This window comes from Sapajus apella, unplaced genomic scaffold (genome assembly GCF_009761245.1).
Source record: "Sapajus apella isolate SASKATOON/1434 unplaced genomic scaffold, GSC_monkey_1.0 scaffold2, whole genome shotgun sequence".
Taxonomy (NCBI): domain Eukaryota; kingdom Metazoa; phylum Chordata; class Mammalia; order Primates; family Cebidae; genus Sapajus; species Sapajus apella.
The window spans coordinates 57209619-57236207 of NW_022436942.1; the positions used below are offsets into that span (position 1 = coordinate 57209619).

A 26589-nucleotide genomic window follows, 5' to 3' on the forward strand; every position below is an offset into this window, starting at 1 on the left:
AGGATGCTCTTGATCTCCTGACCTTGTGATCCGCCCACCTTGGCCTCCCAAAGTGCTGGGATTACAGGTGTGAGCCACCACACCTGGCCAGACCCCTTCTTTTTTAATGGAGATAGGGTGTTTCTCTATCACCCAGGCTGGAGTGCAGCGGCATGATCATACCTCATTGCAGCCTCACTCCTGGGTTCAAGCAATCCTCCTGCCTCAGCCTCCCAAGTAGCTGAGACTACATGCATGAGCCACCACACCCAGCTAATTTTTAAATTTTTTGAAGAGACAGGGTCTCACTATGTTGCCTAGGCTGGTCTTGAACTCTTAGCCTCAAGTAATCCTCCTGCCTTAGCCTCCCAAAGTGTTGGGATTACAGGACTGAGCCACTGGCCCAGCCTTCAACTGTTCTTTTTGTGAAGTAAAACTTGTATGTTGGAGAGAATAGATTTTACTGGTCTATCCTTTTCTCGCTGTAGCTGCTGGCAGCGCTGTGCCATATCTGGACTCTAGTTGTCAGTATCTGAGTTGGGCACTAGTCCTGCTCCCTCTAGTTTCTTACATACCAGAATTCTTACTTGAATGAATCTGATCTTGCCTAATCCTCACTTTTTTCTTTTTTAAAAAGCAGCTTCTCCATTGCTAAATGTTAGTCATTGAGTTGGGGCCAATTTTAATCATAAGCCTTAATAATATTTTTCTAAGAAATGTGAAATAAAACAATTTTCATCTGATTCCATTTACTTTTAGATGAATGGCATTGTCAATGCCATTCTCTTTGTGAATTTCAAGAGAATTCTCTGGTTTCCTTTGTAATTCTCTGGTTTTCTGTGTAGTTCTAGAAGTTCTGTGTTCTTCTAGTAACTCTAGAGGATTCACCTTTCAATCAACCTATTTACCTTTCTCTCTCTCTCTCTCTCTCCCTTCCAGCCCTCCACCCCCCACCCCACCACTTTCCATCCTACTTTCCTTCCTCTTCTTTTATCTCCAAGGTTAATCAGGAAAAATAGCTTTTGACAGGGGAAAAAATAATCATCACTAACTAGCTATTTTTGACCTCCTGATCAGGAACTTTAGCTGAAGCTTAAATCTAAAAAAGCATTGTCTCTGAAATATATTATTAAGGGCAATGGAGATAATAGTAAATGTCATTCCCAGAAAAAAATAATCAAAATTCAAAGATTTCTTTTTGTTTCTGTAACTGTAACTAGATCAAATGATTACTAGTGTTAATAGTAGATAAACAACTTGTTTTTATTGTTGGTGCATATTAGTATAACTCTGGGGTTGTTTGGAGAGAGGGTAAGGGAATAGACCACTCAGATGTATTTTAGATAAGATATTCCTATTTAGCCTTTGATGGCACCATAAATACAGTGAATACAATATTTTGCATTGTTAAGGAGGTTTTTTGTTTTTAAGCGGTGGGTTGAGGAGCTAGTTTACAGGCTTACTGTGATTTTAAGCAAATGTGAAAAGTGAAACCTTAATTTTATTAAAAGAAATTTCTGTAAGTGGTATGTCTCCTTAGACTATCCAAATCATAATTTTATTTGTGCACACTGTTTAGGGGCTCATCTCACGTATAGCTCAGAGTATAAAATATTACCTTTTGGAATTAAAAGCCACTGACTGTTAAAGTATAACAACATACACCAGCTTTTAAAAAGCCTTGAATGGCCCTTGTCTTAAAAAATAATTAAGAGCCAGGTGCGGTAGCAGGTGCCTGTAATCCCAGCTCCTCGGGAGGCTAAGGCACGAGGATTGCTTGCGCCCTGGAGTTTGAGTCCAGCCTGGGTGACACAGCAAGACCCTGTTGTAAAAGAAAAATGGGAAGAAAGTCAAAGTAACATGAAGAAAGAAGAGACACCTAATAGGATGGAGGTGTAAATTTCATGGCAGTTCATGCAGTTAATCCAGAGGAAAATTTTGTTTTGTAGTTTGCAGTTGAGCATTTTTAAAGCATTTTCCCTTCCTGATTTTTTTTGTATTAGAAATTACATTGGACTTCATATATATAAAATCTTTTTACATTATATGTCTCTTGTATGTTTTGAAACTCTTTGTATTTGTGATAGCTTATGATTTTTTGCCTTGTTATACATTTTAAAATATGAATTTAAAAAACTTTTGTAAAAATAAAATTCACAAAATTGTTTTGAAAAACATTTTTGGATTGTTTCACTCTTTGCTTGTCATTTATCAGCTGATTAGACAACTAAAGTGAAAGATTCAAGCTAAATCCATCAGTCTTTCTATCTAGGCTTTATCGGCTATATGTAAATTCAATTCTATCAAAATTTTCTGAGTGCCTCCTCAGTGTGTCTCTCTGATGGTTCCTGCCCGGTGTGGCTGGCATGAAGAAGATCCTGTAAAAAAGAGAATTCATTTATTTATTCACTTAGTTTGTTCATGCATTTGTTTAATAAATATTGAGATGTACCATGTGCCTGGCACTGTTGTAGGTATTGGGAATACAGGGGTAAGCAAAACAAAATTCTTGCCTTACTGCAGGTCGGGGCCCGGGAGAGACAGAAAAAGTAAATAAGTAAAATCTGTAGTGAATTTGGTGGTATTAAGTGGAGGGGAAGGGGTTACGTTTTTAGATGGACTGGCTCTTTCAGCAGGTGATGCTTGTACAGACCTTAAAGATGTGAGGAAGTGAGCTCTGCGGCTGTCGTGAAACCATTCTGAAGCAAAGGTACAGCAGGCGCAGACTCCGGTGGGATGGGTTGGTGCATTCTGGGAGCAGCCAGGGGGCCTATGTGGCTGGAGAAGGGTGAGTGTGGGAAGTCTGACAGGAGAGGTGGGCAGAGAGGAATTGGGGTAGCCCTGGAGGCTGCCTCTTAGGCCACAGTAGGGACTTCACTTTTGACTCTGGGAGCCAGTGTAGGAGGTTTGAGCAGTGGAGTGATCTGATTTAAGCTTTAACGAATCACCCAGGCAGTGGGAATCAATTGAAAGGGGAACCAATGAGAAGCTTTTATAATTCGGACAAAATGAAGGTGGGCCAGACTAGGGTTGCCACCCTAGTGGCAAGATTGTGACAAGTTGGGATTCTGGACGTATTTTGAAGATAAGAGTTAATAGGATTTGCTGACAGATTGGATAAAGGTTGTGAGAGACAAGACAAGAATGATGCAAGGTTTTAGCCTGAGCAACTGCAAGAGGAGAATTGCTGTCAGCTGAGATGAAGAAGACAAAGCAGCTTTGCAGACACGGTAAGTTTGAGATGCCTGTTAAACATTCCAAGTGTTGATGCTGTGTAGGCGGGATGCAAGGCTCTGCAGTTTGTGGGGAAGGGCCATGCTGGAAGTAGAAATCTGAGAGTCATCAGTGAACCGATGATATTTAAAAATCAAAGGACTAGATGAAATCAGCAGTGAAGTGGGTGTAGGTAGAAAAGACAGGGGGCCCCGACGACTGAGTCTAGGGCAGTCTGCAGATTAGAGGGATGAGGGATCAGCCCAGAGAGACTGAAAAGGACCAGCAGAGACTGAGTTGCAAATTAGTGTGGTAAGCACAGTGAATGCAGCAGGTGTGGGCCCCTTAACTTAATGTTATCTTGGCCCGAGTCCTTGATCAGTTGTTTATCCACCCACCTATCTATCCTGTACACCTGAGCATCTACTGCCGAGCACTGTTTTAAGCAGCAGAGGAAGCGATAAATACATTTCAGTTGTTGAGAGATTAAGGGGAAAACGGATAGGAAAACAAGACAGTATCAGCAGTTGTCTTATCTGAAAAATAAGGATCAGTTCTTTCTTCTGGATTGTTGTAAAGATTTAATGAGATAAAACTTGTGAAGCACTTATCTCATTGCCTGCATCAACACAGTGGTCAGGGGACATTCTGTGATGCCGTTTGAGCCCCCTCCTCTTTTCCTGGCAACAGCCCCAGCTGCCGTCTCTGCCTCCAGTCGTGGCCCTCGGCATGAGCTTTCCAGAGCACTCATCTGAATCAGTTTAAACTTCTCTGTTTAAACTTTGTGTTTGCACTTCAGTTTAAACCCTGGACCTGCTCCGTATTCTCTTTTGTAGCTGTTTCTCTATGCTGTCCTTCTCTCATCAGTTTTCTTTTTCCCCCTAACTCCCTATGTTTCACAAATTCTTTGAGATGACCCTCAAGGGCTGCAGGTCTGCCCTGCCCTCTCCTAGCATTCTCTTTTGTCTCTCATGGCCCTTATTGTTGTCTTGGAATTGCTTGCTCATTGAGGTCCCCAATAAATCATAAGCTCCTTGAAAGCCAGGACTGTACAGAGTCTAACATGAGCCTAACATTGCAGTGAGGGCCTCAGTAAATAGTTGTTGGATGACTGGGATTCATCCCCTGAGTTCCATGGGTTGAATTTGCCCATGTGTTCATAATAGTCTTCATTCTCCCTTTCCATGAGGATATCATGAGGCTGTCAAATGAAGATGTAGCATATCACCAACATTTTATCTTGCTGTTTTAGTTTGGCCGTTTTCTGTGAAATATCATTAGGGGTAAGTAAAACTTTACTTGGATAAAAGAGGTTTGCTGCCAAATTATATAAAATGAATAAACATATCCCTGCAGTGTTTAAGTCAGCAAGTATGGCTATTATTCAGCAAATGTTTTATATTATAATTTACTCGCTGACCTTTAGTGAAGGAGAAAATGATTTTCTAATAATTCTTAGTCTCTGAAGATTGTCACTGAAACACATTCCTTGCTCATAACCCCTCCTCTTAGGACCATGGAGATACTAAACAGTTATTAAAATGCCTGAATTAGAAAATCTGCTGCTCTTGGGCTATGAGTTTAACTACAGAAGAATTACTGTATATGCTTACATGAGAGGGGAAGAAGAAGTGGGTCACATTTGAGGCTCAGCAGAGACCAGGCTTTTGATGTCATTTGGCAACAACAATGACTTGCGCCTGAGTCAAATGATGTGAGACCAGAACTTGGGAAATTTTCATTTCAATTATGATTCAGGAAAATGAGTCGCTGGTGTTCATTGTAAATTCATTTATGAGGTCAGGCCCTCAGTACTGGAAATGCTACTTATCACATAGAAATGAATAGAAAAATTTGCCTCTGTAATTTCCATCACCCAGGGCTAGAATATGTAATTAGAGAGGATGGTCAAGGCCTGACGTTGGGTCTGGGGGTTCAAACCAGAAAACACTGAGCAGGTGAGTAGACTCCTGCTCAGTACTGAGGTGGCTGTTCTGAGGAGCAGGAGCACATGTTTGCATTCATTCATTCATTCAAATGTTTATGCTGCTCCAGTCCAGGCACTGCCCAGCTCTTGTTTATCTTCACAGAAGTTGAGTGGCTCTGCAGACTACAGCTTCAGTTTTTAGAGGAAGAACTAAATAAACCTCAGCAGCTAATCAGTGACAAAGCCAGGGCTAGAGTCCAAATCTGCTATTCTATATAGAAAGGCCAAGACTCCCTAGGCTTGTAAGTCGCATGTCAGTTACAACCTCAAGCAGAATACTCCTTGGTTTAGTGGCCGATGACACCAGCCTGGGGGTCATAGGGCTTGGGTTTCACTAGCTGGGGAAGGTCATCCATTAGCTTATGTGATGGTTTTGGAGACGTTCTTATATTCACCTTCAATTAGCAGTGATTCTAAGTCCTTCATCTACTCTCTTGTCAATTAACCTCTGGAGACATACCAAATGTTTTAGAAGGAAGGGAGCTACTATTTTTTGAGGGCCTTTTATGTGCCAAGCCCACAGGCTGGGCACTTTCTAGATATTATTTAACTGAATCATAACAGTGCTGCAAGGTGTTACCTCTCTTTCATAGGTGTGGAAACAGATGCAGAGAGGTTAGGTTTCCAGGGCCCCAGAGCAAAGTGGTGGAGCTGGGTTTCTGGTCCATGGCCTTCTGTCTCCACTGGGTAAACACTCCCTGTACCTTCTCATTGAAGCCCCTGGGCTGGAGGGTCCAAGAGCATCACTTCAGTTCTGCATTTCATTCATTACTCACTTGCATCAGGACAGATGCATCACTACTAAGCTTTCAGAAGACACCAGATGCTGTCTGCTCCCAAGGGGCTTCTACTTTTGGTAGTCTGATTAACTTCTATCTGTGCCTGTAGACATTGCTCTTTGAAAAAAAGCAGCAGGAACATTCTGATAGAAGCCAATGGACTGGAGAGGTGGGAGAATGCGTTGGATTTGCCAGCACCTGGCCATTGCTCAACCTGCTCTCAATTCTTGAATGATTCAGGCATTGAGCAGAGTAGGTAGGGGAGCTACTGTTGCCTTCCCTTTGGAGGAGCCTGTTTCTACTTTGAAACTTTTAAGGGATTTATTTCAAATTAGCGGCAGCCCTGGGCTAATGGATCTGTGCGCTTTCTTCTGCCATCTTGATTTCGTCTCCCCTTTCTCCTTTTCCTTTCATTTGAAAAGATGTAGCCCCTCAGAGCCTCACTTTCCAGATTTATCAAATAGGGAATCTAATGTACAAGGCTTTTGTGGGACTTAGAAAAATGTCAAGAGTCTGATATGGGTTTCAGTAGGCAGCATAATTATCTTTTGTCCCAGTTACAAACCCCCATTCCTGTGCTGCCCAAATCTCCATGGTTTACAAATTGGGACCCTGCTGCTTCTGCTCCATGGCAGCTAGCTTTCTCTAGGCACTCTCCTCTGCCGCCTCCTTACAGCCACTGGCTTTTAGGAGACAGACCTTGCTTAGCAGGAAAGCTGTCACCTGCTTTCTTTTGAACTAGCCTAAACCTTACTCTCTTTGGGTGATGCATACACCCATCAAGTGGTAAGGAGGACTGAGAATGAGAGGAGAAAAGATGCTGGGCTTGTTGCTGGGGCCAGTAGCTTGGTAGTGTGGTGGTATCTGTGTGGCTTTGGCTGTCAAGTGGATTTAAGGTCAACCCTGGCTACGCTAACATTCCAGCGGTGTGACTTCAGCAAATGGGTTAATCTCCTCAAGGATTCACTTCCTAGGGAGCCTTTAAATTTTCCTGGGTGATTCCAGTGTGCAGCGGAGGTTGAGAGCCAGGGCCCTCTACTCTCACCCTTGATGCCCAGCCAAGTCATTGCCAGTCCCCTCCCTCGGCACAGCCCATGGCGCTGTGCTGTCTGTGGATGCAGCATGCCCCTTTGTGCCTGCTCTGCCTGTGACATTCTCAGGAGCTTGCCTGGCAGCAAAGATGTTTGGTGTGCATATTAACACAGCGGTGGGGATCTTTCCTGCTCAGGTGTGGTGGCTAATTTATAGAGCAACTCTGCCAGGATGATCACCAATCCCTCTTACAGGAACTGCTTTCTCTGTTCAAGTATCTCACCTGTGTATGCTTGCATTTGCCTTTTAGCTATTACTGTGATGATTCCCATTGTGGTAGACATTGCAAGTGACCACCCTAATATCCAATCTCCCCCTTTTCCTCACTGACAACCCCTGCATCGTCACGGGCTGCAGAGTGCTCATGTAAAACAACTGTAACCACATTTTCCATCCTCCTACATAGGGGTGGCCAATGAGCTGTATGCTGAAGTTGTCGAGCAGAGCTTCCAGGAAAGCTCTTAAAAGTTTGCCTTATTCAGCTGAACAATGCTTCCATCCCACAGTCTTTACCATCTTTTCTAATGCCAGGAATTTGTGTATGCTGGAGGATGCTCCAGCAGCCGTTTTGTGACAATGAGGCAATCTTAAGGCTAGACGCCACTTCCAAAGGATGGCAGAGTAGAAATATTAGAAGGATTGTGAGATTTCAATGATATCATAGAGCTACAATTCCATTTCTGTACTACCTATCTCTGAAGTTCATGTCACGAGGGAAAATTCAACGCCTACCTCACTTAAGACATTGTTATTGCTGGTCTTTGCTGCTAGTCCTGAGTTCAAGCCCTAAATGATACTCCCCAAAACAAACCTGGTGAATAACAGCAATTCAACAAATGTCACCGACCCCTGAGGCTCTGCCTCCTCCACCCATTCACCCCAGCCACGAACACTGTTCTCCTGATGAGTAACTGGGCATCTAGCTGTGAGGTTGCTGAAGCTTCATGGAATCTCAGAAAGTCATAAAGCTACTCAACGAGTTCACAAACAAGTGATGCATGGACCACACCCAGCCCACAGATGAGTTCTGTGTGGCTCACACTTATTTTTTAAAATAGAGTTTGCTGCCAACACTTCAAAACCCAATGATTTTTGCATAAAAATCCAGATTTCTCAGAAAATCTGTGTACCCAGGGTCTTCCTTTCTGCCTGGTCACAATCAGCTGGAGCTCAGCAGTGGCCACCCCACTCACTCATGTCACCTGTATGGCTTGGAAGGCATGTGAGTTTGCAACCTGTTCAAACCGACACCCCAGAAATGGCCTGCCAAAATGGGATTCCTGAATCCGCTTGTACCTTTCTTCTTAGTCTCCCCTGACTCAACACAGCACATGGGGATTGTTTTCCTCTCAGAAAACTGAGCATGCACTTTTGAGGAGAGAAATCCGCCTCTCAAATGTCATAAAACAGCTGATGCTGCCTCTTACTTGGGGGCCTCTTGACTTCCCACGTGTCTTACTGCCACTGGAGAGGGAGGGCTGCAGGCAGGCAGGCTCCCTGGGGAGCAGCTGTTGGGATGCTTGATTGAGGCCCTGAGACATCCAGAGGACAATTAAATAGGGTATTGAATATGGATTGCTTTGAATGGTTTTTATTACCACATTGTGAGCTGACTTTGGTTGTAAAATCTGACTCCATCTCCGCTTGTTCTTACTGTGGTGATGAGACAGAACTTTAAGATGTCCTAAATAGCAGGGCTTGGAACATGCACATTAGCTTGTCTGTACTCGTGAAGTCTGTCATCTGATACCCGTGCTCCTCCACCATCTGAATGAAGTTAGGAGCCCTGATAAAACCTCCGCTGCTGCAGCCGCCACCTTCCGCTGGGGTGACCCCACTGGAGATGACAAATGAAGGATCTCTTAGTTTAGCCTGATGTGTAAGTCTTCACATCACTGGTCATTAACTACTCTTGGAAAGTTAAATGCCGCTGCAGCTTTTTTTTTCTTTTTCCCCAAACATAGGTCTCTTGGGTTTTAGAGAGAAAAAAACTGTTTTAATAATCTGTAGCTATGATTTTTGATGAGTTGCAATATGTTGGGTGTAGAATGATCATCTTTGCAGAAGCAACTCTAAGGAAAATGATGCCACGTTAAGCACAGAGTGAGTTCTCATTAAGTAGACTGACTTGAGCTGAAGACAGAAACAGTTAAGTGGAATTGGCATTCCAGTGGATGGCACCGAGGTCTTAGGGTTATTTCAACCACAAAAATAAGTTCCAGCTCCTAGTTACTAACGGAATCACAACATGGTGACAGCCAAAAGGCCTGAGCAAGTTCAAAGCACTGTCTCTGCCTGCTTTAGAACTGGTTTCTGTGGGAAGCAGGACTCCGTTGCTGGGGTAGGCAGATGCTTGGCTTCATTTGCCTAGAGGCACCGACAGCAGTAAATGTGGGGCTGGGTGGCTGCTGGGGAGACGGGACTGGAGCATGGGGTGGGCCAATGGGGCCTTGCTGCACGTAGATTCTGTGCTTGCTGTGTAGGCTAGTTACCCAATTTTATTTCAAAAAATGTGTTTAGAACCTTCAGGTTGCTTAACTTTTCTAGGAAACATAATGACTAGTCTATGTAAAAAGAGAACTTAGAAATTTGATTTTTTTGAGAAAAAGGCCTTCTTCCTACAGATTTCCTGAACACGGCCATTGTAATCCTCTTGAGGCTAGAACACTTATCAAATTTTCATTTCTTTTCAGAAATAGCTTAGGAGTGAAGCTACCTTGAATTCAGGTGTGAATTTTTATTGATTTTTGAGAGTTTGGCCACGTGTTCCTTTATCCAAGCCTGTCTTCTGCTCCCTCTTATCTAAACATTTTACTAGCAATATTCTCAAGTATTACAACTTGAGAAAATCTTGTGTCTTGAGAAAAATCATTTCTATGACTTATTAATGAACTAACTAGGGACAATTTTCATAGGGTTCATTCACTCAAATTTATCATAGAATACAATTTAATGAGAAACAATTAAATGGAGTAATTGAATTCAAATCATTTTTTGAGTAATGTTAGCATTCAATGAATCCCTGACCATGCTTATTGAAGTTATCAATGTGTCAAATTTCCCCTTGAAGAAAATCAGCCACAAATCCTTCATTTTCCTTGCTCTGCTCTGGTCTATGGGGCTGCTGTGTGTTTAGAAAAAAATGAAAGGACTGATGACCATGTAGATAATGTCTTTCCAAACATACCATCGATGCCGCGCTACAAAAGCGATCCAGTTTGGTGGCCCTCTCTCCTTTAGAGATGCCTATTTTGACAATTCCTCCTTACAATCTGCTTTAATATTTAAAAGAAGGCAATGGGGGCTTTGGACTGAAATTGAAGTTTCAGAGTCCTGTGTATTTTTCTCAGCCTAGTTGAACTTGGAACTGTGCAACTTTTCTCAACAATTTTGCCAATTAAAAGACTCCCTTTAGCTGTAGATGCTGAGAAGCCTGGGCCTTTGGTTCTGCTCCTAAATGGGAGTGGGGAAGGTGCTCACAGAACGATGCCAAGCACCACGGGCTGTACAACTTCTGTTTTATTTTTGTGTGCTTTTTTTTTTTTTATAGGATATAAAGACAAAAATTACAAAATTTATAACTGGAAGCCCAAGCTTATTTACACATATGCTTCTGTTTCGGCAAAGCTCCTATTGACTTTTCTCCTATACAATTGCCTCTTGGTACCATATCTTAGTGTTATTTAACTCTCATTTAGCTACATACATATCAACAGTGAATAGGCAAAATATATACAAGGAACTGTTCAGTTCAAGTAATTTAATATTGTATTAAAATTCTTCAACACTGAACTAAAACCATATACATTTGTCAGTTTGAAATAAAATTTAGTTATTCTTCAAAACTCACCAACTGATGAATGTAACTGATCATCTCAGTTAGGTTTAAAATAATATCAGTTAATAAAAAAACATTAAGACAATTCCACAATTTATCAATATCGCTATAATGAACTTCAAAATGATTCACAATGTGATTGTTAGAACAATATACATTAAAATGTTATTTTTTTCTATAATGATATTGGTACTGTTTATATAATTTGATTCTACATAAATATACATTATGGTATCATACAAATACTCCACAGAGACATTAAAAAATTAAAATACCTTAAAGAAATGTAAGTAAATTTTATTTAATCAAATAGTAAGCAAACTTTTTTTTCTGTTTGTCTCAAGAAAAGATTTATTACTTTGGAATTTCTTTTTTTTTTTTGTTTTGTATTTTTTCTAGAAAAAGAAATTTTTGCAATAGAATTTTATTAACACCTTTCTCAAACAAGGTTTCCATGACAGAAATCTTGACAGCAGGAGCACTAGATTTTTTTTTTTTTTTAACATGTTCTTTAAAACACTGTGAAGATTTAAAAAACAATCTTGGCAGGCTGATGGCTGTTTCAGCACTTCCGGGTCTCCTGCTCTAGGGAGCATCACCAGTATTTTGCCACCACTGAGCCAGTCCTCTTGGTAGTAGCAGTAGAAATTTAATTATTTGAAATGAAACCAGAAACATCCCTCACAACTAACCTAGTTTTCTTATCAATGCATTAATGAAACATTCTTTTAATAAAAATATTTAATACAAGACACATTTTGCTGTGCATAATAAATTCCTGTTTTGAATCATTCTTTCCTTTGAACCAATCATTTGGTTGAAAGGTTTTCTTTCTCTGACATAGTTGATTACATATAAAATCCACAAATATAGAAATCGGGAAACAGAATCTCCTGGCAATCATATCATGGGACTTGTTTTTGTCCTTTTGCATTAAACGATACTCAATGATAGAATGATTTTACAGATGCTTTGGAGGTGGGAGGGGTAATGCTGCTCTGATTTCACTTTTAAAACTGCTGACAGTGAAAACATACTTTTAGGCAGTATTAGAGATCTCCTTTCCTTTTTTTTTTTTTTTTTTTTTTTTTTTTAAAGAAAAGGTATTATCCCCAAATGAAGCAAAGCACGTACTGGGGCGGAGTCATCAGAAATACCTTGGGAGGTGGTGGGGCGGGGAGTCGGGAGCATCAGGGAAAACCCATCTCAACTCACGCCTCTCAGGGGTTGCGACTGGAAAGTCTTGGCATTTTCCGTCACTGGTGCAGAAAGAACTTCCCCAGGAATGGCCAGTGGCCTTTCGCCCGTAACGAGGCCGCACGCTCAGAGCAGTCTTCCTCCTGGGCTGGGTGGACGCGGAGGCGCGAAGGAAAGCCTGCTCCGGGACTGCGTGGCGAGCAAGGCACCGCGAGGACAGGAGGACGGCGAGTATCAGAAAATCGTGGTTTCATACTTGGTATTAATGCCCCTCTTGGTTTCTTGGCCCGGCTCCACAATCCACGGCAGATTGGCCAGAGTCTTTTGCTCAGATGGGTCGATCTGCTTTAAAACAGAAAGGCTGATGCCTGTTATACGGTCGCCGCGCGGGTGCGCGCATGCACGCGGACGCCGCCGGCGAACCCAACGCGAGGCCCCGCGCCCCAGGCCGGGGACGGCGATGCTGGTCTGGGCGGCTCGCGGGCTCGCTCTTTGGACACACATTTACCGCATATCAACTCTGTGCGGGGCACCGAAGGGTGATGGTGAATGAGGCACAGCCCTTGCCCTTGTGAGCACACAGACGGGGAGCAGACAGAGGCGGATTTTAGTGCTGAGAGGTGAGACACGAGGGGAAGTGAGGGCACTCTGTGGGCACACACCTCGGGAGCCAGGGGGGCTTCCTAGAGGAGGTGAATCAGGCCATGCCAATCCCCAGCTCTCCCTCTTGAGTGGTTTCCATCACAGTCAGTCAGAACAAAACCTGAACTCCTCACTGTGACCTCCAGTACCCCTGACGTTTGTGCTCCAGCCACACAGCTTCCTTGCTCTTTCTGCCCACCAAGCCCATGCCCAGGGCCTCTACGCTGCTCTTCTGCTCTGCCCGAGTTCCCTTCTTCGGACACCTGCAAGCCTCATGCTCCAATGCCATTCAGATCTCTGCTCAAATGCCACTTCCATTGCCACCTCTCTTCCTAGAAGCCTTACCTGTTCACTCCTACAAAAAGCACCCTGACTTTTTTGGCTCTTCTCTTCTGCCTTATTCTTCACAATACTTATTGCCACATGCGTCACCTCATATTTATTTGTTCATCCTCTACTGCCATGTATGCTTATGCAGGCAGGATTCTGTTTCCCTGCCATTTTTTCCAAAACGCAGAAAAGCTCCTGGCAACCCCCTAAATAGTAGGCATACAATAAATACTTGTCGAATAAATGGTATTGAAAGAATGAGGTAATATTTAAACGGACAGCCAAGGGACCAGCAAGTATTTGCCTGAAGACAGGAGAAGGGGGCATTTGAAGTAGATGAAACAGCACATGCAGAAGTCGCAGAATAATCTATACACAGAATGAAACAGAGCCTCATCTTCCACCATATACAGAAATCAACTCAAAATGGATTAAAGGCTCAGAAGATCTGAGACAATAAAGAACTGGAAGAAAACACTGGGGAAATACTATAGGACAGTGGTCTGGGCAAAGATATTTTGGGTAAAATCTCAAAAGCACAGGCAGTAAAAGCAGAAATAGACAAATGGAATTACATCAAGCAAAAAAGCTCCTGCACAGCAAAGGAAACAATCAACAAAGCGAAAAGACTACCTACAGAAAGGGAGAAAATATTTGCAAAGCATCCATCTGACAAGGGATTAGTAACCAGAATAAATAAGGGACTCGAATAACTCAATAGGAAAAAAAACCCACTCTTGATTAAATAGTAGGCCATAGAACTGAACAGACATTTCTCAGAAGACAACATACAATGGCCAACAGGTATAGGAAAAAATGTTCAACATCACTAATCATCAGGGACATGCGAATGACAACCAAGCGTGACACCATCTCACACCCGTTGGAATGGCTACTATCAAAAAGACAAAAAATAACGGATGCTGGTGAGGCTGCAGAGAAAGGGAAACACGTCTACACCATTAGTGGGAATATAAATTAGTAAAGCCACTATGGAGAATAGCACGGAGGTTCCTCAAGAAAACTAAAAACAGAGCTACCATCTATTCCAGCAATCCCACTACTGGGTATATATATGTATGTGTGTGTGTGTGTGTGTGTGTGTGTGTATATATGTGTATGTATATGTATATATATATATATATATATAAAAATCAGTATATTGAAGAGGTATCTGCACTCCCATGTTTATTGCAGAATTATTCACAGTAGCCAAGACATGGAATCAAACTAAGTGTCCATCAATGGACGAATGGGTAAAGCAAGTGTGGCATATATACGCAATGGAATACTATTCAGCCATAGAAAGAATGAGATCCTGTCATTTGTGGCAACATGGGTGAACTGAAGATCATCATGTTGAGTGAAATAAGCCAGGCACAGAAAGACAAATATTGCACGTTCTCGTATGTGGAAGCTATAAAAAGTGGATCTCATGGAGATAGAGTAGAATGGTGGTTACCAGAGGTTGGAAAGTGAAGAAGGGAGAGTAGGGATGAAGAGAGATTGGTTAATAGGTACAAAAATATGGTTAAATAGAAGGAGTAAGTTCTAGTATTTGATAGCACAGTAGGGTGACTATAGTTAACAATAATTTATTGTATATTTCAAAATGGCTAGAATTGTAATTTCTCAACACAAAAATGTTTGAGATGGATATCTCAGTTACTAACATGATCATTACACATTGTATATATGTGTCAAAATATCACATAGCAATAAAAAAGAGTCCCAGAGGTAAGGGAAAATGGTCGTTGAGGGGTTGGGGTCAGTTTACAGGCTGGGAATCAGGAGGGCAGACAACTGAGGACGAGGAGGTGAGCAGGGGCCCAGTCAGGCTGAGCCTTGAGCCAAACCCAGGTGGGTTCTAAAATGGTTTTAATATTAATAAATGCTACACAGAATTAAATGCTACACAGTAGATGACATGCTTGAAGGTGACTGGGTGTCTCTGTGCATACAAATACAACAGGCCCCTCCTGGGGTCGGACCAGGCTGTCTGCTCTCAGGAATGACCCCAGGGTGAGATCTGTACCACAGCTGCCTCTTCTTTTGGTGTTTCCAGGTCTGCCTGCCCTGTCCTAGCTGCCTACTCTGCTTAGAGTCTGGGGTTGCGGGAAGGCCTCTCCCATTTCTCTGGCACCATGCAGCTGCCTTCTACCGTGCTTTGACTATATCTTCATAAGGCTGTGGGAAGGACCCCATGTGTTCTTAGGGATCACTGAATATTTCTTACCAAGAAATGCCCAGAGCTGAGGGAACTAGAATACTAACGCCTGTCGAGGTGGACTGACCTTGAAGCAGGTAAATGATATCAGTATTATTCACTGTGTATGTTCCTATTTCCCAGTGAAGGCATCTGGATGAATATTCTATGAGCTCTTATGGCACCCAACCCTTTGTACTCTTCTGGAAGAAGCCTATGGGGAGCGGGGTGAGGTCAGTTAGAGGCACCTGCTGTGAACAGATTTATTCAGCCCACATGAGAATGAATACAATAGTCTAAGAGATAATCTCAGAAACATTCTGCAAATTCCTGGACACTTAATAGCCTAATCAGTCTCAAAGATATACATGTGAAATCCATCCACAGGCCCTCATTTCTTCATCCACAGATATTCACTGGGCACCTGCTATGGGCCTGGTTCTGGTGGTGGCAAGACAGGTGGGGTCCCTGTGTGCATGAAACTTACTTTTTTGTGGAGGGAGGTAGACAATAAACAAGCCATCAGTTAAAAAAAAACAAAAACCCTCAATTAATAAATGTTATACAGAATTAAAAGTAGATGACATGCTTGAAGGTGACTGAGGGTCTATGTCAGATTGGATGGTCAGGACATCTGCCTCTTCAAGTAGCCGAGACCTGAATGACAAGACGAAGTCAGCCATGCAGAAATCAGGGGAGGATATTCCCAGTGTGGGGAACAGGTGGCCTAAAGACCTGTTAGGAGTGAGCGTTATATAGTCAAGGAACAGGAATACCTGAGCATTAAAGAGGACCGTGGTGGGAAACTGCATTCTGGGTACTTGGGGCACAGGGTGCCATGACTGATCTCTGCTGTGTCGGGAGGGGAGTCTCGAGGAGCTATACTGCATAGGCCTGGGGCCAGGTGGCAGTGGCCCAGACTGGAAGAGAGATGGAGGAAGTGGGGAAGAGTGGACTGAGATATATTTTAGGGGTGCAATGGATGGGATCTGCTCCTGGGTTGGATACAGAGGTGAGGGTAAGGCAGGAGTTCAGGCTAATTTGTAGACTTTGGGCTTGAGTAACATGGTGAGTGGCTGTGGGGTGGGGAAGATGGTGAGAAGAGGTTTGAGGGGAAAAACAGGTGTTGTGTTCTGTGCATGCTAAGTTTCAGCTGTCTGTGAAGCATCAAGGCGGAAATGTGAAAGAAGAAGTTGGCCACATGAATCTGGAGTTGGGGGATGCCCAGGGCTGGAGATAAGAGAACTGGGAGCTCGTGTGTTGAGTTGGGTCAGGGGCTCAGAGGGTGGTGTTGGAAGAAGACTTCAGAGGAGGTGCAGCTCCTGGGAATGATCAGTAATGAGTGATGAGCATGGGAGTGAACGGCTGGGGCCAGAAGGAAAGATCATGAAAGTAAACTGTCAAGGAACTGTGAGAGCATATGCTGGAGGGGTCATCCCTGTGGATGTTGATGTTGCCAAGAAGAATGACGGGTAGGGCCCCAAAACAAGACTGGAAACAAGAATTGCATGGTCACAAAGGGAGGTGCCTCCCTGCAAATGTTAAAAATGCCTGCTGTTCCCCCATGACAGTGAAGGTGGGGGCTGGTGAGGAGGAGGAGAGACAGTTCCAGATGGAAGGATTTGGGGGCGTGAGAGCAATGCATTCTGGGGGAGTCCCAGGGTTTCTAGGATGCAATACGGCAGTCGGGGCAGAAACCAGATGGGAGGCTGGCTGGGAAACTTCCAGCTTTTGGATATTGCTACTACCAGAGGAGGCCGCTTTGAAGTCATGCAAGCCTGTTGGGACAGGATGTCTGCAGAGCCCTGTGGGAGGGAAGGGGAGGAAATTCCTGGAGGAAGGCAGATGCCGAGAAGGAGGGGCTGCACCCTCTGAACAGTCACCACGTTGCAGGAAGCCTCAGCCGTGGGAGGCAAAGCACCCGGGCCATGGCGCAGGCCTTGCATATAGCAGAGCAGCCTGTGCGTCCAGCTGCCTCTAGCTGGGGACTGAGGATATCATCACTGTGTACCTCTGCACACCTCTCTGGAGGCCAGGGACTTGCAGGAGGCTTTGTCCTCTGATGGGATGGTGGCTGAAGCCTCAGGGAGTACTGCTCCCAAGCTTTCCTGAACCTTTAGGTAAGATTCACCAAAAACGGCCAGTACCTGCTGCTGAGACCCTTCATAGGGTTGCTGCAGGTGACTAAGAAAGTGGATTTCTCTGGAGGCTGCAAGTTGAGGGAGATGGTCCCTAAGACTTGGTAGGAACCAGGCTGAGATGATGATGCAGACATGCTGGGAGGAGGCCAAGGGAAAGGATGAACAAGAGGCCCTGGATTCAGATGGCACCCATACCACGCAAGGGCCAGCTTAGCAGCCCCTTTCCCTCCTGTTCAAGGCTTTTAGAACATCTGTATCTTTTCTACTTACCACGGACTTGCGAATGCTAACGCGGGGCTTGGGGATGGGTTTGGAGGGTTTGTTTTCAAAGCTTTCTGGAAGTGTGGAGGAGTGTCCCCCTTTTCTTGCTTGTAGTGCTAGCTGGTAAGCGACTTCAAAGGCCTGTCCCAGGGTTAGGATGATTTCGTAGGCTAAATTCTGCAAGAAAAATGAGAAGGCATTTGGTACTGGCACACTGCAAATCAGAATGTGTCGAATGGCTGAGGAACACTGAGGGAGGTGAGCTAGTGAGGAGCTTAAACTACTTCACTGGAGGCAGCAGCGATTCAGTGGAAATCTACAAAGAATGGGACACTCCAGGTCCAACTTAGGGTCTATACCAGGCATTAGCCACTTGTGAAAAGAAAAATCTTGGGACCCCAAATCGCTAAGACAAACGAAAAAGTCAGCTGGGAACTGCATTGGGCAAACTGCCTTGCATTCAATTCCTAAATAAGATAGCTACAAAGATTAAAAAAAAAAAAAGCTACATTCTTCCCTCACAATTTGCCCACAAGGAAATTTCCTGTGGACGAAAGACTGAACTCAGTCATCCCTCTGCTCATGTGAGATAAACGTGTATCTGATTGCTTCCTTTGCCCTGTTGTTTCACTAACCCAGACTAAGGCAAAAGTGACTATTCCTATAAATTGTGTATTCGGTGAAAGGCTAATCAGAAACTCAAAATAATCCAACTGTTTGTCTCTTATCTACCTATGGCCTGGAAGCCCCCTTCCCCCTTCTAGTTATCCTGCCTTTCCGGACCAAACCAACATACATCTTACACATACTGCCTGATATCTCATGCTTCCTTAAAGTGTACAAAGCCAAGCTGTGCCCCGACTACCTCGGGCACATGATGTCATAACCTCCCGAGGCTGTGTCATGGGTGCATCTTTCACTTTGGTAAAATAAATTGAGACCTTGTCTCGGCTACTTTTTGGTTTACATGCTGATAGGGCACACTTGCTTAGAGACTCCTGGTTAGCCCCAGGAGGAGCAGGCCCCACAGCCCACTGGCCCCAGGAGTCCACACCATTCAGAGCAATCCTGTGGGCAGTTGGTTTGCCCCTGAGGCCTTGGAAGGGTAGGGGTTACTTCTGGTATTTCTGCTGAGTCCTGGGAGCGCTTCAGCCTTGCCTATGAGGATGATCCCACACACCCCACAGGAGGTGTTTCTGAGAAGTTTGGGTCTTTTTACCTCAAACATCTGTGATTCAGTGAACATCTATGAAACACAATCAAAATCTAATTTAGGCCTAGAGGAGAGGCATTAGTCATGCTGGTGTGGCGGCTCACAGTCGCAGCAGTGAGCAGCAAACAGTGCTCCCGCAGAGCCAATTCCCCAGCTATTTCTTGAGGCTTTTGCTCTCCCTGTGGGTCCACTCTATATTTTATCATCAAATCAGCAAGAGACAGGAGATTCTGTCAGGCCAGATGCCACGCCAAGCAGCGCCTAGGAGAAAAGTTCTTTTCTTCCAACCTTCAATCAGTCCTTCTCTCAAGACGATTTCTAGCTTTCTTCTCTTCTCCAAATCTGTATCTTTGATTTCTGCCTTTTCTTCCATGAACTCTCCGCCTGGTCTTCTCTGAGAAACCACCACATTGTCTGACCCAAAAGAGGCAGGGTGTCCACCACATCCCGGGGTCACAGAGCATCAGAGAAGCATATGTGTACTGGTCACAGAGAGTGTTCTGAAGGTCACTGCGGCAGCTGAGAGCAGGCACGGTCTGCCCCAACTTTTCATTCTGATGAATGTCCCTAGAATGTCTGCTCGTGGTTTCTCAAAAATTACAGAAATGTCATTCTGCTTATGCTGATATTGCAACAAGGCTGGCCCTCTGTTCCTGCTCATCTCCACCCTCATCAAGTGCTCTGGGGGGCCCAATTCCCACACTGCTACTGGGGAGACGTTTGTGATTGTTCCTATTTGATGAAGATGGAGAGGAAGATGGCGCCATCCTCAGAAGGATGGCACCTTCTGAGGCCATGGTGGAGAGGTCCAAGGGTTCTAGACCAACCAGATTTCAGATCCATGCCAGATCAATTGTGATGGTCTCAGAACCAAGTGGGGAAAATGCCTTGGAGCTTGAGAGTTGGTTTGAGAGGGAAATGTCTGTCTCCTTTTAAGCAAGTTGTTAGGAAATACTGACCCCACAAAACAGACATCTGCCCACTGGAGATACTGCACCTTGCACAGCAAGCTGAGCACTTCCCTGCAATGAACACAGCCTGTGTTTGCCTCCAGAGATGAGTCAGCCTAGTAAATTAGTAACACACCAGCAAATGATAGTGGAGTAGGCCTGGGAGACAGCTCTGACCATCACTGCACAAAGAGGGCTAAACTCTTTCCACTGCCTACACTTGGCACTCATGTCACCGTCAGCTTTGCCTCTTAGTGTTCGCGTGGGTCCCCTCTGAAAGGCAGGCAGGGCTTCTGACTTCTGTAGTCTCAGAATGAAGTCGCAGGCTCTTGGTCTTGTTCATGCTCCTGTGGAAGATGGCTCATTTCCATCTGTCAGCAACACGTGGCAGATATTCATGTTCTGGGTGGGAAAATGGACTGAGATGAAGGTGTGAGATTCAGTGATTCTGTAACATGTAGTCTTTATCTGCCGGAACAGTGGAACTTAATGAGTATGAATTCCTTTATCATTAACCTAAAAACAAGTTCCTGAAAGTGAGATATATACTTAAAGCTCCAGTATCTTCAAATGAAAGTAAAAAGACGTTCATTTGAGCAAGTGAGGTTTTTCACATGATTATGAGAAGCCTAAAGGTTTTGGGAGACAATGCGTTAGAAGTCCTGCCCTTTCATTTTTAATTAGTTCCTGGTATTAGGAAACTGCTCAAATAAGACACAGAGACCAGACTGTTGGATTAAGTTTTTCCATCTAATGGCTTCCCCTGGTTCCGCTTGCATTTTCCTTGACATCTTGCTTTGGTTTGAGAATGCTTTGGTTTGAGAATGCTTTGTTGAGTTTCTTTTATAATTATGTACAATCAGAATTGGTGACAGAACTGTCACCTTTCCTCTCTTGTCTGCAGCCTTACTGTTTGTGGTACTGATGCTGGATGCCAGGAGGGCCCGGGGCACTGAGACACACTTTCCAAGTTCTGTGTTGCCCGTCGTGACACATCAGGGCCATTTTGGGGACACAGATGCTCATCCCGTGGGACCTGAGGACACACGTGTGAATGGGGAAAGAACCCCCATTTGTTTTGTAGATTCATTTCTCCTGCTTCTCGTATTAACATTCTTACCATCTCAGACAGCAGGAGAGTTGCTGTCGTGTATGAGAAGACTCTACCAGGATGAGGCTGAAAATTAAACTGTAGTATCAGAAGGCTTAGGTGAGAAGCGTATCTGGCCAACCTCAATGATACTGGCTGGCACTGAAGAGCACATGGAGACAGAAAATCTGAAAGCCCAACTATCTTTGCCTTCAACATATTATCCCTGCAACTGTGGGGAGGTCAGTGCAGGTGCTGAAGAAATGCTTGCTTGCTGAATGAATGAATATCCAAAGAATGAGCTGGAGTAATTGTAACATTTCTAGTTATTTACTCAGTTTAGTTACCAATAAGGGAGAGCTTAATAGGTGTGAGGCATGTGCCAAGCATTATCTTTGTCTCTTCTTTTGCAGAGACAGGATCTTGCTATGTTTCCCAGGCTGATCTTGAACTCTTGGTCTCAAGCAATCCCCCGGCTTCAGCCTCCCAGAGCATGGGATTACAGACATGAGCCATCCCGCCTGGTCTTACAGTCTCTGTCCTCCTCTTTTTTTTTTTTTTTTTTTTTTTTTTTTGACATGGAGTTTTGCTCTTGTTGCCTAGGCTGGGGTGCAATGGCGCGATCTTGGCTCACCACAACCTCAGCCGCCTGGGATCAAGTGATTCTCCTGCCTCAGCCTCCTGAGTAGCTGGGATTATAGGCATGAGCCACCTCACCTGGCTAATTTTGTATTTTTAGTAGAGATGGGGTTTCTCCATGTTGGTCAGGCTGGTCTTGTACTCCTGACCTCAGGTGATCTGCCTCCTTGGCCTCCCAAAGTGCTGGGATTACAGGTGTGAGCCACTGCACCCGGCCATCTTTGTCCCATTTAAGTCTTACCACAATCACGTTCAGTAGCATATTATTCTCATTTTATAGATGAGGCAATGGAGGCTCAGAGAGGTGAAAGAACTTTCCAGACATCAGAGACAGAAAGTTACAGAACTGTGACATGAACCAGTATCTGTACTCAAAATCCCCTGCTTTGGCCCAACCCATGTGTCTACCCAGCTTGTCTCTAAGATGACTGCCATCAACTCTCCCCTTCTGTGCATGCCATAGTGTTCCCCTGTTGAGAAGTCAAATCTCCTTGAAACTGGACTGGTTTTACTGACTTGCTTGACCCATAGGATGTGGCAGAAGCAACATACTGGAACTTGTGAGGTTGAATCATGAGGAGTCTTGCAGCTTCCTCCTGGGCCTCTAGGAACATTACTCTGGGGAATTAGTCATGAAAAAAGTCTCACCATCCTGGGTGGATGCAGTGACTTACGCCTGTAATCTTAGCACTTTGGGAGGCTGATATTGTCTGGCTGTGTCCTCATCCAAATCTCATCTTGAATTCTAGCTCCCATAATTCCCATGTGTAGTAGAGGGACCCGATTGGGAGGTAACTGAATTATGGGGGCGGGTCTTTCTCATGCTGTTCTTGTGATAGTGAATAAGTCTCATGAGATCTGATGGTTTTATAAAGGGAAATTTCCCTGTATGCGCTCTCTTGCCTGCTGCCATGTAAGATGTACCTTTGCTTCTCCTTTGCCTTCTGCCATGATTGTGAGGCCTCCCCAGCCATGTGGAACTGTGAGTCCATTAAGCCTCTTCCCTTATAAATTACTCACTCTCGGGTATGTCTTTATTAGCAGTAGAAGAACAGACTAATATAGAGGCCGAGGTGGGTGGATCACTTGAGGTCAGGAGTTCAAGACCAGTCTGCCCAACACCGGTAAAACCCCACCTCTACTAAAAATACAAAAAAAAAAAAAAAAAAAAAAGGGTTGGTGGTGGGCACCTATAATCCAAGCTACTCAGGAGGCTGAGGCAGGAGAATTGCTTGAACCCGGGAGGCAGAGGTTGCAGTGAGCTGAGATTGCACCACTGCACTCCAGCTTGGGCCACAGAGTAAGACTCCACTTTTTTTTTTTTTTTTTTTTTTTTTTTTTTTTTTTAAGATGTAGTCTCGCTTTTGTTGTCCAGGCTGGAGTGCAATGGCATGATCTCGGCTTACTGCAACCTCTGCCTCCTGGATTCAAGAGATTCTCCCACCTCAGCCTCCCAAGTAGCTGGGATTACAGGCACCCACCACCACCATACCTGGCTAATTCTTTGCATTTTCAGTAGAGACAGGGTTTCACCATGTTTATCAGGCTGGTATTGAACTCCTGACTTCAGGTGATCCACCTGCCTTGGCCTCCTAAAATGCTGGGATTACAGGCATGAGCCACCATGCCCAGCTGAGATGCCCTCTTAAAAAATATATAAAAAAAAGAGCCTCACCATCCTGAGATCGTCATGTTATGAGGATGCCTGAGCTAGCCACAAGGAGAGGCTGCCTGGCAAAGAACAACGGTTTCAGCCAGGCCAGCCCAGCCCAGGCTCAAGATTTGGGAGTGAAGGGGTCTCAAAGAAATTGGAGCTCCAGCAGACAGGACATGGAGAAGACTCAAGGCCCAGACAGATGGCTACAGCTGGCTGCCAGCATCTCCAGCCATTGCAGCCACCCTGGCTGAGGCCCCAGATATTGTTGAGGAAGACTGCCACACCCAGCCCAGATTCCTGACTTGCAGAATTGTGAACATAATACATGGATGTTGTTTTATATTTTGGGGTGGTTTGTTAGCAATAGATAACTGGAACACCAGTTATCTGTGATGCTACAGAAGGCTGACTGGACCCTCATTCAGGCAGCAGGAAGACGACCTATGAACCCAGGAGCTGCGATGAATGGTGCTTAGTCAGGCCAGTCCTGGAGCCACCCCGTCCCCATGCCTGGCTGTCCTGGCTGTGGGGAAGCTTGCTGATCACAGCAAGCATTAAGGTGTCCCATCCCATCTGCTAGCTCAAACCACAGCGCTGCAGTGAAGTCAGTAAACTCATGCTCTCATCGCCAGTGACTACCTTCCTTGGGCATAAATTCAAACTCACTTAGCTTTATTACCTCACATCTCTCAAATGCTGTAACCTGGCCTGTCTCCGACCTTGGCTCTTCCTGCCTCATGTAAGCTCGCTGGAATTTACTTGCGTTGGTCTTTCTAGCATGTCTTTTGAGACACATTTATTATGGCAATTGGTCTGGAATAGTTTCTACCTTACACAGATGACCAGTGAAAGAAGGCTGCATATGTGTGCATGTGCACGTGTTTGTGTGTGCATGTGGTGCAGATGTGAGGGGGCTGCATATGTGTGCGTGTGCATGTGTGTGCGCGTGCATGTGGTGCAGATGGGAGGGGTGACTACCGAAAACCGCATACTCTGAGCCTTGGTTTTCTCATCTTAAAATGGGGAAAATACCATAAGAAGTGTCCACCTAATTGGATTGTTCTGAGAATTGCTAATATTATTATTTAATCAAGTGGCAATACCAGCTAGCATTTATTATTTACTGGGTACCATGCACCGTGCTAAGTGTTTGACGTGGACTCTCTAATGTAAATCCTAACCACATCTGTATGCTGTAGGTCTATTACTTCTGTTTTGCACATGAGATAAGCTCAGAAAGGTTAAATAACTTGTTCATGAAGTCAGCACTCAGCCAAACTGAGATTTGAATCCAGGTGTTCTGAGAGGCCATGCTCTTCTTGACCATTACACCTTAGAACTATACATAAGATAAAATAAAAAAATTCTGTAATCTGTTAAAAATGTTTAAAAAACATAAGCCAGTTGAGCTTCTGAGTGACTGACCCACCTTGGCTGTGGTGAGGGCACCTACTGGTCCATTTGCCTGGGTCTCATGCCCAGTCTGACTGAGAGGCAGACTCCAGGCTGGAGGTGTCCTTTGTAACTCGACAAGAACCATCAACACAGGAATTCTTCATCTTTGGTTTCCCTGAGGATGATGTAAGGGATACAAGGCAACACCCATTCTAAGTAGTGGCTATTTGGGAAGAAGGGCAGGGAGACCCAATCCAATGGGGAAACCCTCCTAAGAAGCACAGAAAGTCTCCTCTTCCCTTTTCCTCTTCTCCAGGGATCTTCCTTCCTGTCTCCCTCTCTCCTTCTCTCCCCTCCTCTCTTTTTCTTTCTCTTTCCTTTCTCCTTCCTCCCTTCCTCCCTCCCTCTGTTTCTTTCTCTATGTCTCTCTCCATCGCTGGAGTGCAGTGGTGTGATCTCTACATCCTGGGTTCAAGTGACTCTCCTGCCTCAGCCTCGAGTAGCTGGGATTATAGGCATGCACTACCACGCTTGGCTACTTTTGGCGTGTATGTATAAATATGTGTGTGTGTGTGTACACATATATTAGTTGGGACAGGGTTTCACTGTGTTGGCCAGGCTGGTCTTGAACTCCTAGCCTCAACTAATCCACCTGCCTTGGCCCCGCAAAGTGCTGGGGTTATAGGCATGAACCACTGCACCTGGCCAGGGATTTTGATCTGTGAATTAAGAACTGCTACATTAGAGGAGCTTAAGGAACCATCGTATCATAAAGATAAATCCTAATGCAATCAGGGGATGCAAACTTGCTTTTCTTTGCAAACTGAAGATGTGCAGGTCAGCTTATATTTACTGTGGTTTCTTCAAGGCAGTCATGGATATTTAATATCACCGTGGTATTTACCGAGCCCCTTCCATGTGTTACGGGCTGTGTCCCTAGTGCCAGGTCCATGCCTCACCTCTAGACAATGTCCAGCAAGTGCTCACTGAATGACATCAGGGAGTGAAAGGGTCCGCCAAGTCTCATGGAGAGGCAAAGAAATCTTTCTCACTGTCCTCCTGCATCCTTGTCCCTGAGGCCATACCCAGCATATTCATCAGTCTAGCATGAGAAAAACTAGACTGCATCATAGATGGTGGGCAATCTGTCCCCTAGAAAAAGCTCTTGCCACGACGATAATTTATTTTAACTGGCACATCACTAAGATTTTTCTGTTTCTTAGTTTGGAAATCTCTTAGGCTCAAGGGTTCACTGATACATGTGCAAAAATATTCATTAAAGTGTTTAAATTTTCATTATTAGAGAACTGATTAAGAAGAATACTAGGTAGCCATTTAAAATGAAAACTGGAAGGTGTCCCATCTCATCTGCTAGTGGGCAGACTGCCTGAGGTCAGGAGTTCGAGACCACTCTGGGCAACATGGTGAAACCCCGTCTCTACTAAAATACAAAAAATTAGCCGGCTGCGGTGGTGTGCACCTGTAATCCCAACTACTTGAGAGGCTGAGGCAGGAGAGAATTGCTTGAGCCCAGGAGGCGGAGGCTGCAGTGAGCCGAGATTGTGTCACTGCACTACACTCCAGCCTGGGCGACAGAGTGAGACTCCGTCTAAAAAAATAATAATAAAAATAACTGGTTAAAAGACTATGTAAAAATATATGTATACATAAAAACATGCTGGCATCTGTATATATGTATAGAAAATAGCAATGTGGATCAAAATGTGAACAGTAGTTATCACTGCATATTGAGACTGGATGATTTGTCTATTTTTTTGGTATGTTTTGAACTTTAAATGAGGGTTAATAATTTTTACAGTCTGAAAACAAGAGAAAGTCTTTCGAGTTCAAAATAATCTTATTCTTGCTTTTTTTCTTTTTTTGAGACAGAGTCTTGCTCTGTTGCTCAGGCTGGAGTGCAGTGACGCGATCATGGCTCACTGAACCTTGACCTCCAGGGCTCGTGTGATCCTCTCATCT

General features: G+C 44.4%; 1 protein-coding gene across 45 annotated transcripts in view; it reads right to left on the bottom strand.

Moving 5' to 3' along the window:
- Positions 1 to 1217: 1217 nt before the first annotated feature.
- ANKS1B (ankyrin repeat and sterile alpha motif domain containing 1B) overlaps positions 1218 to 26589 on the bottom strand; it is a 1261971-nt gene continuing 1236599 nt past the window's right edge. For 21 of the 45 annotated variants that reach the window (XM_032285323.1, XM_032285273.1, XM_032285345.1 and 18 more), the window contains 2 exons: positions 17675 to 17842; positions 10552 to 12430 (listed from right to left, as the gene is read on the bottom strand). In XM_032285323.1, the coding sequence (XP_032141214.1) occupies positions 12320 to 12430; positions 17675 to 17842 (279 nt within the window). In that variant the 3' untranslated portion in view covers positions 10552 to 12319. Of the gene's footprint in view, positions 2358 to 10551; positions 12447 to 15517; positions 15921 to 17674; positions 17843 to 26589 lie in introns of those variants that run through there. The other 24 variants (XM_032285354.1, XM_032285312.1, XM_032285268.1 and 21 more) reach the window with 4 other exon arrangements.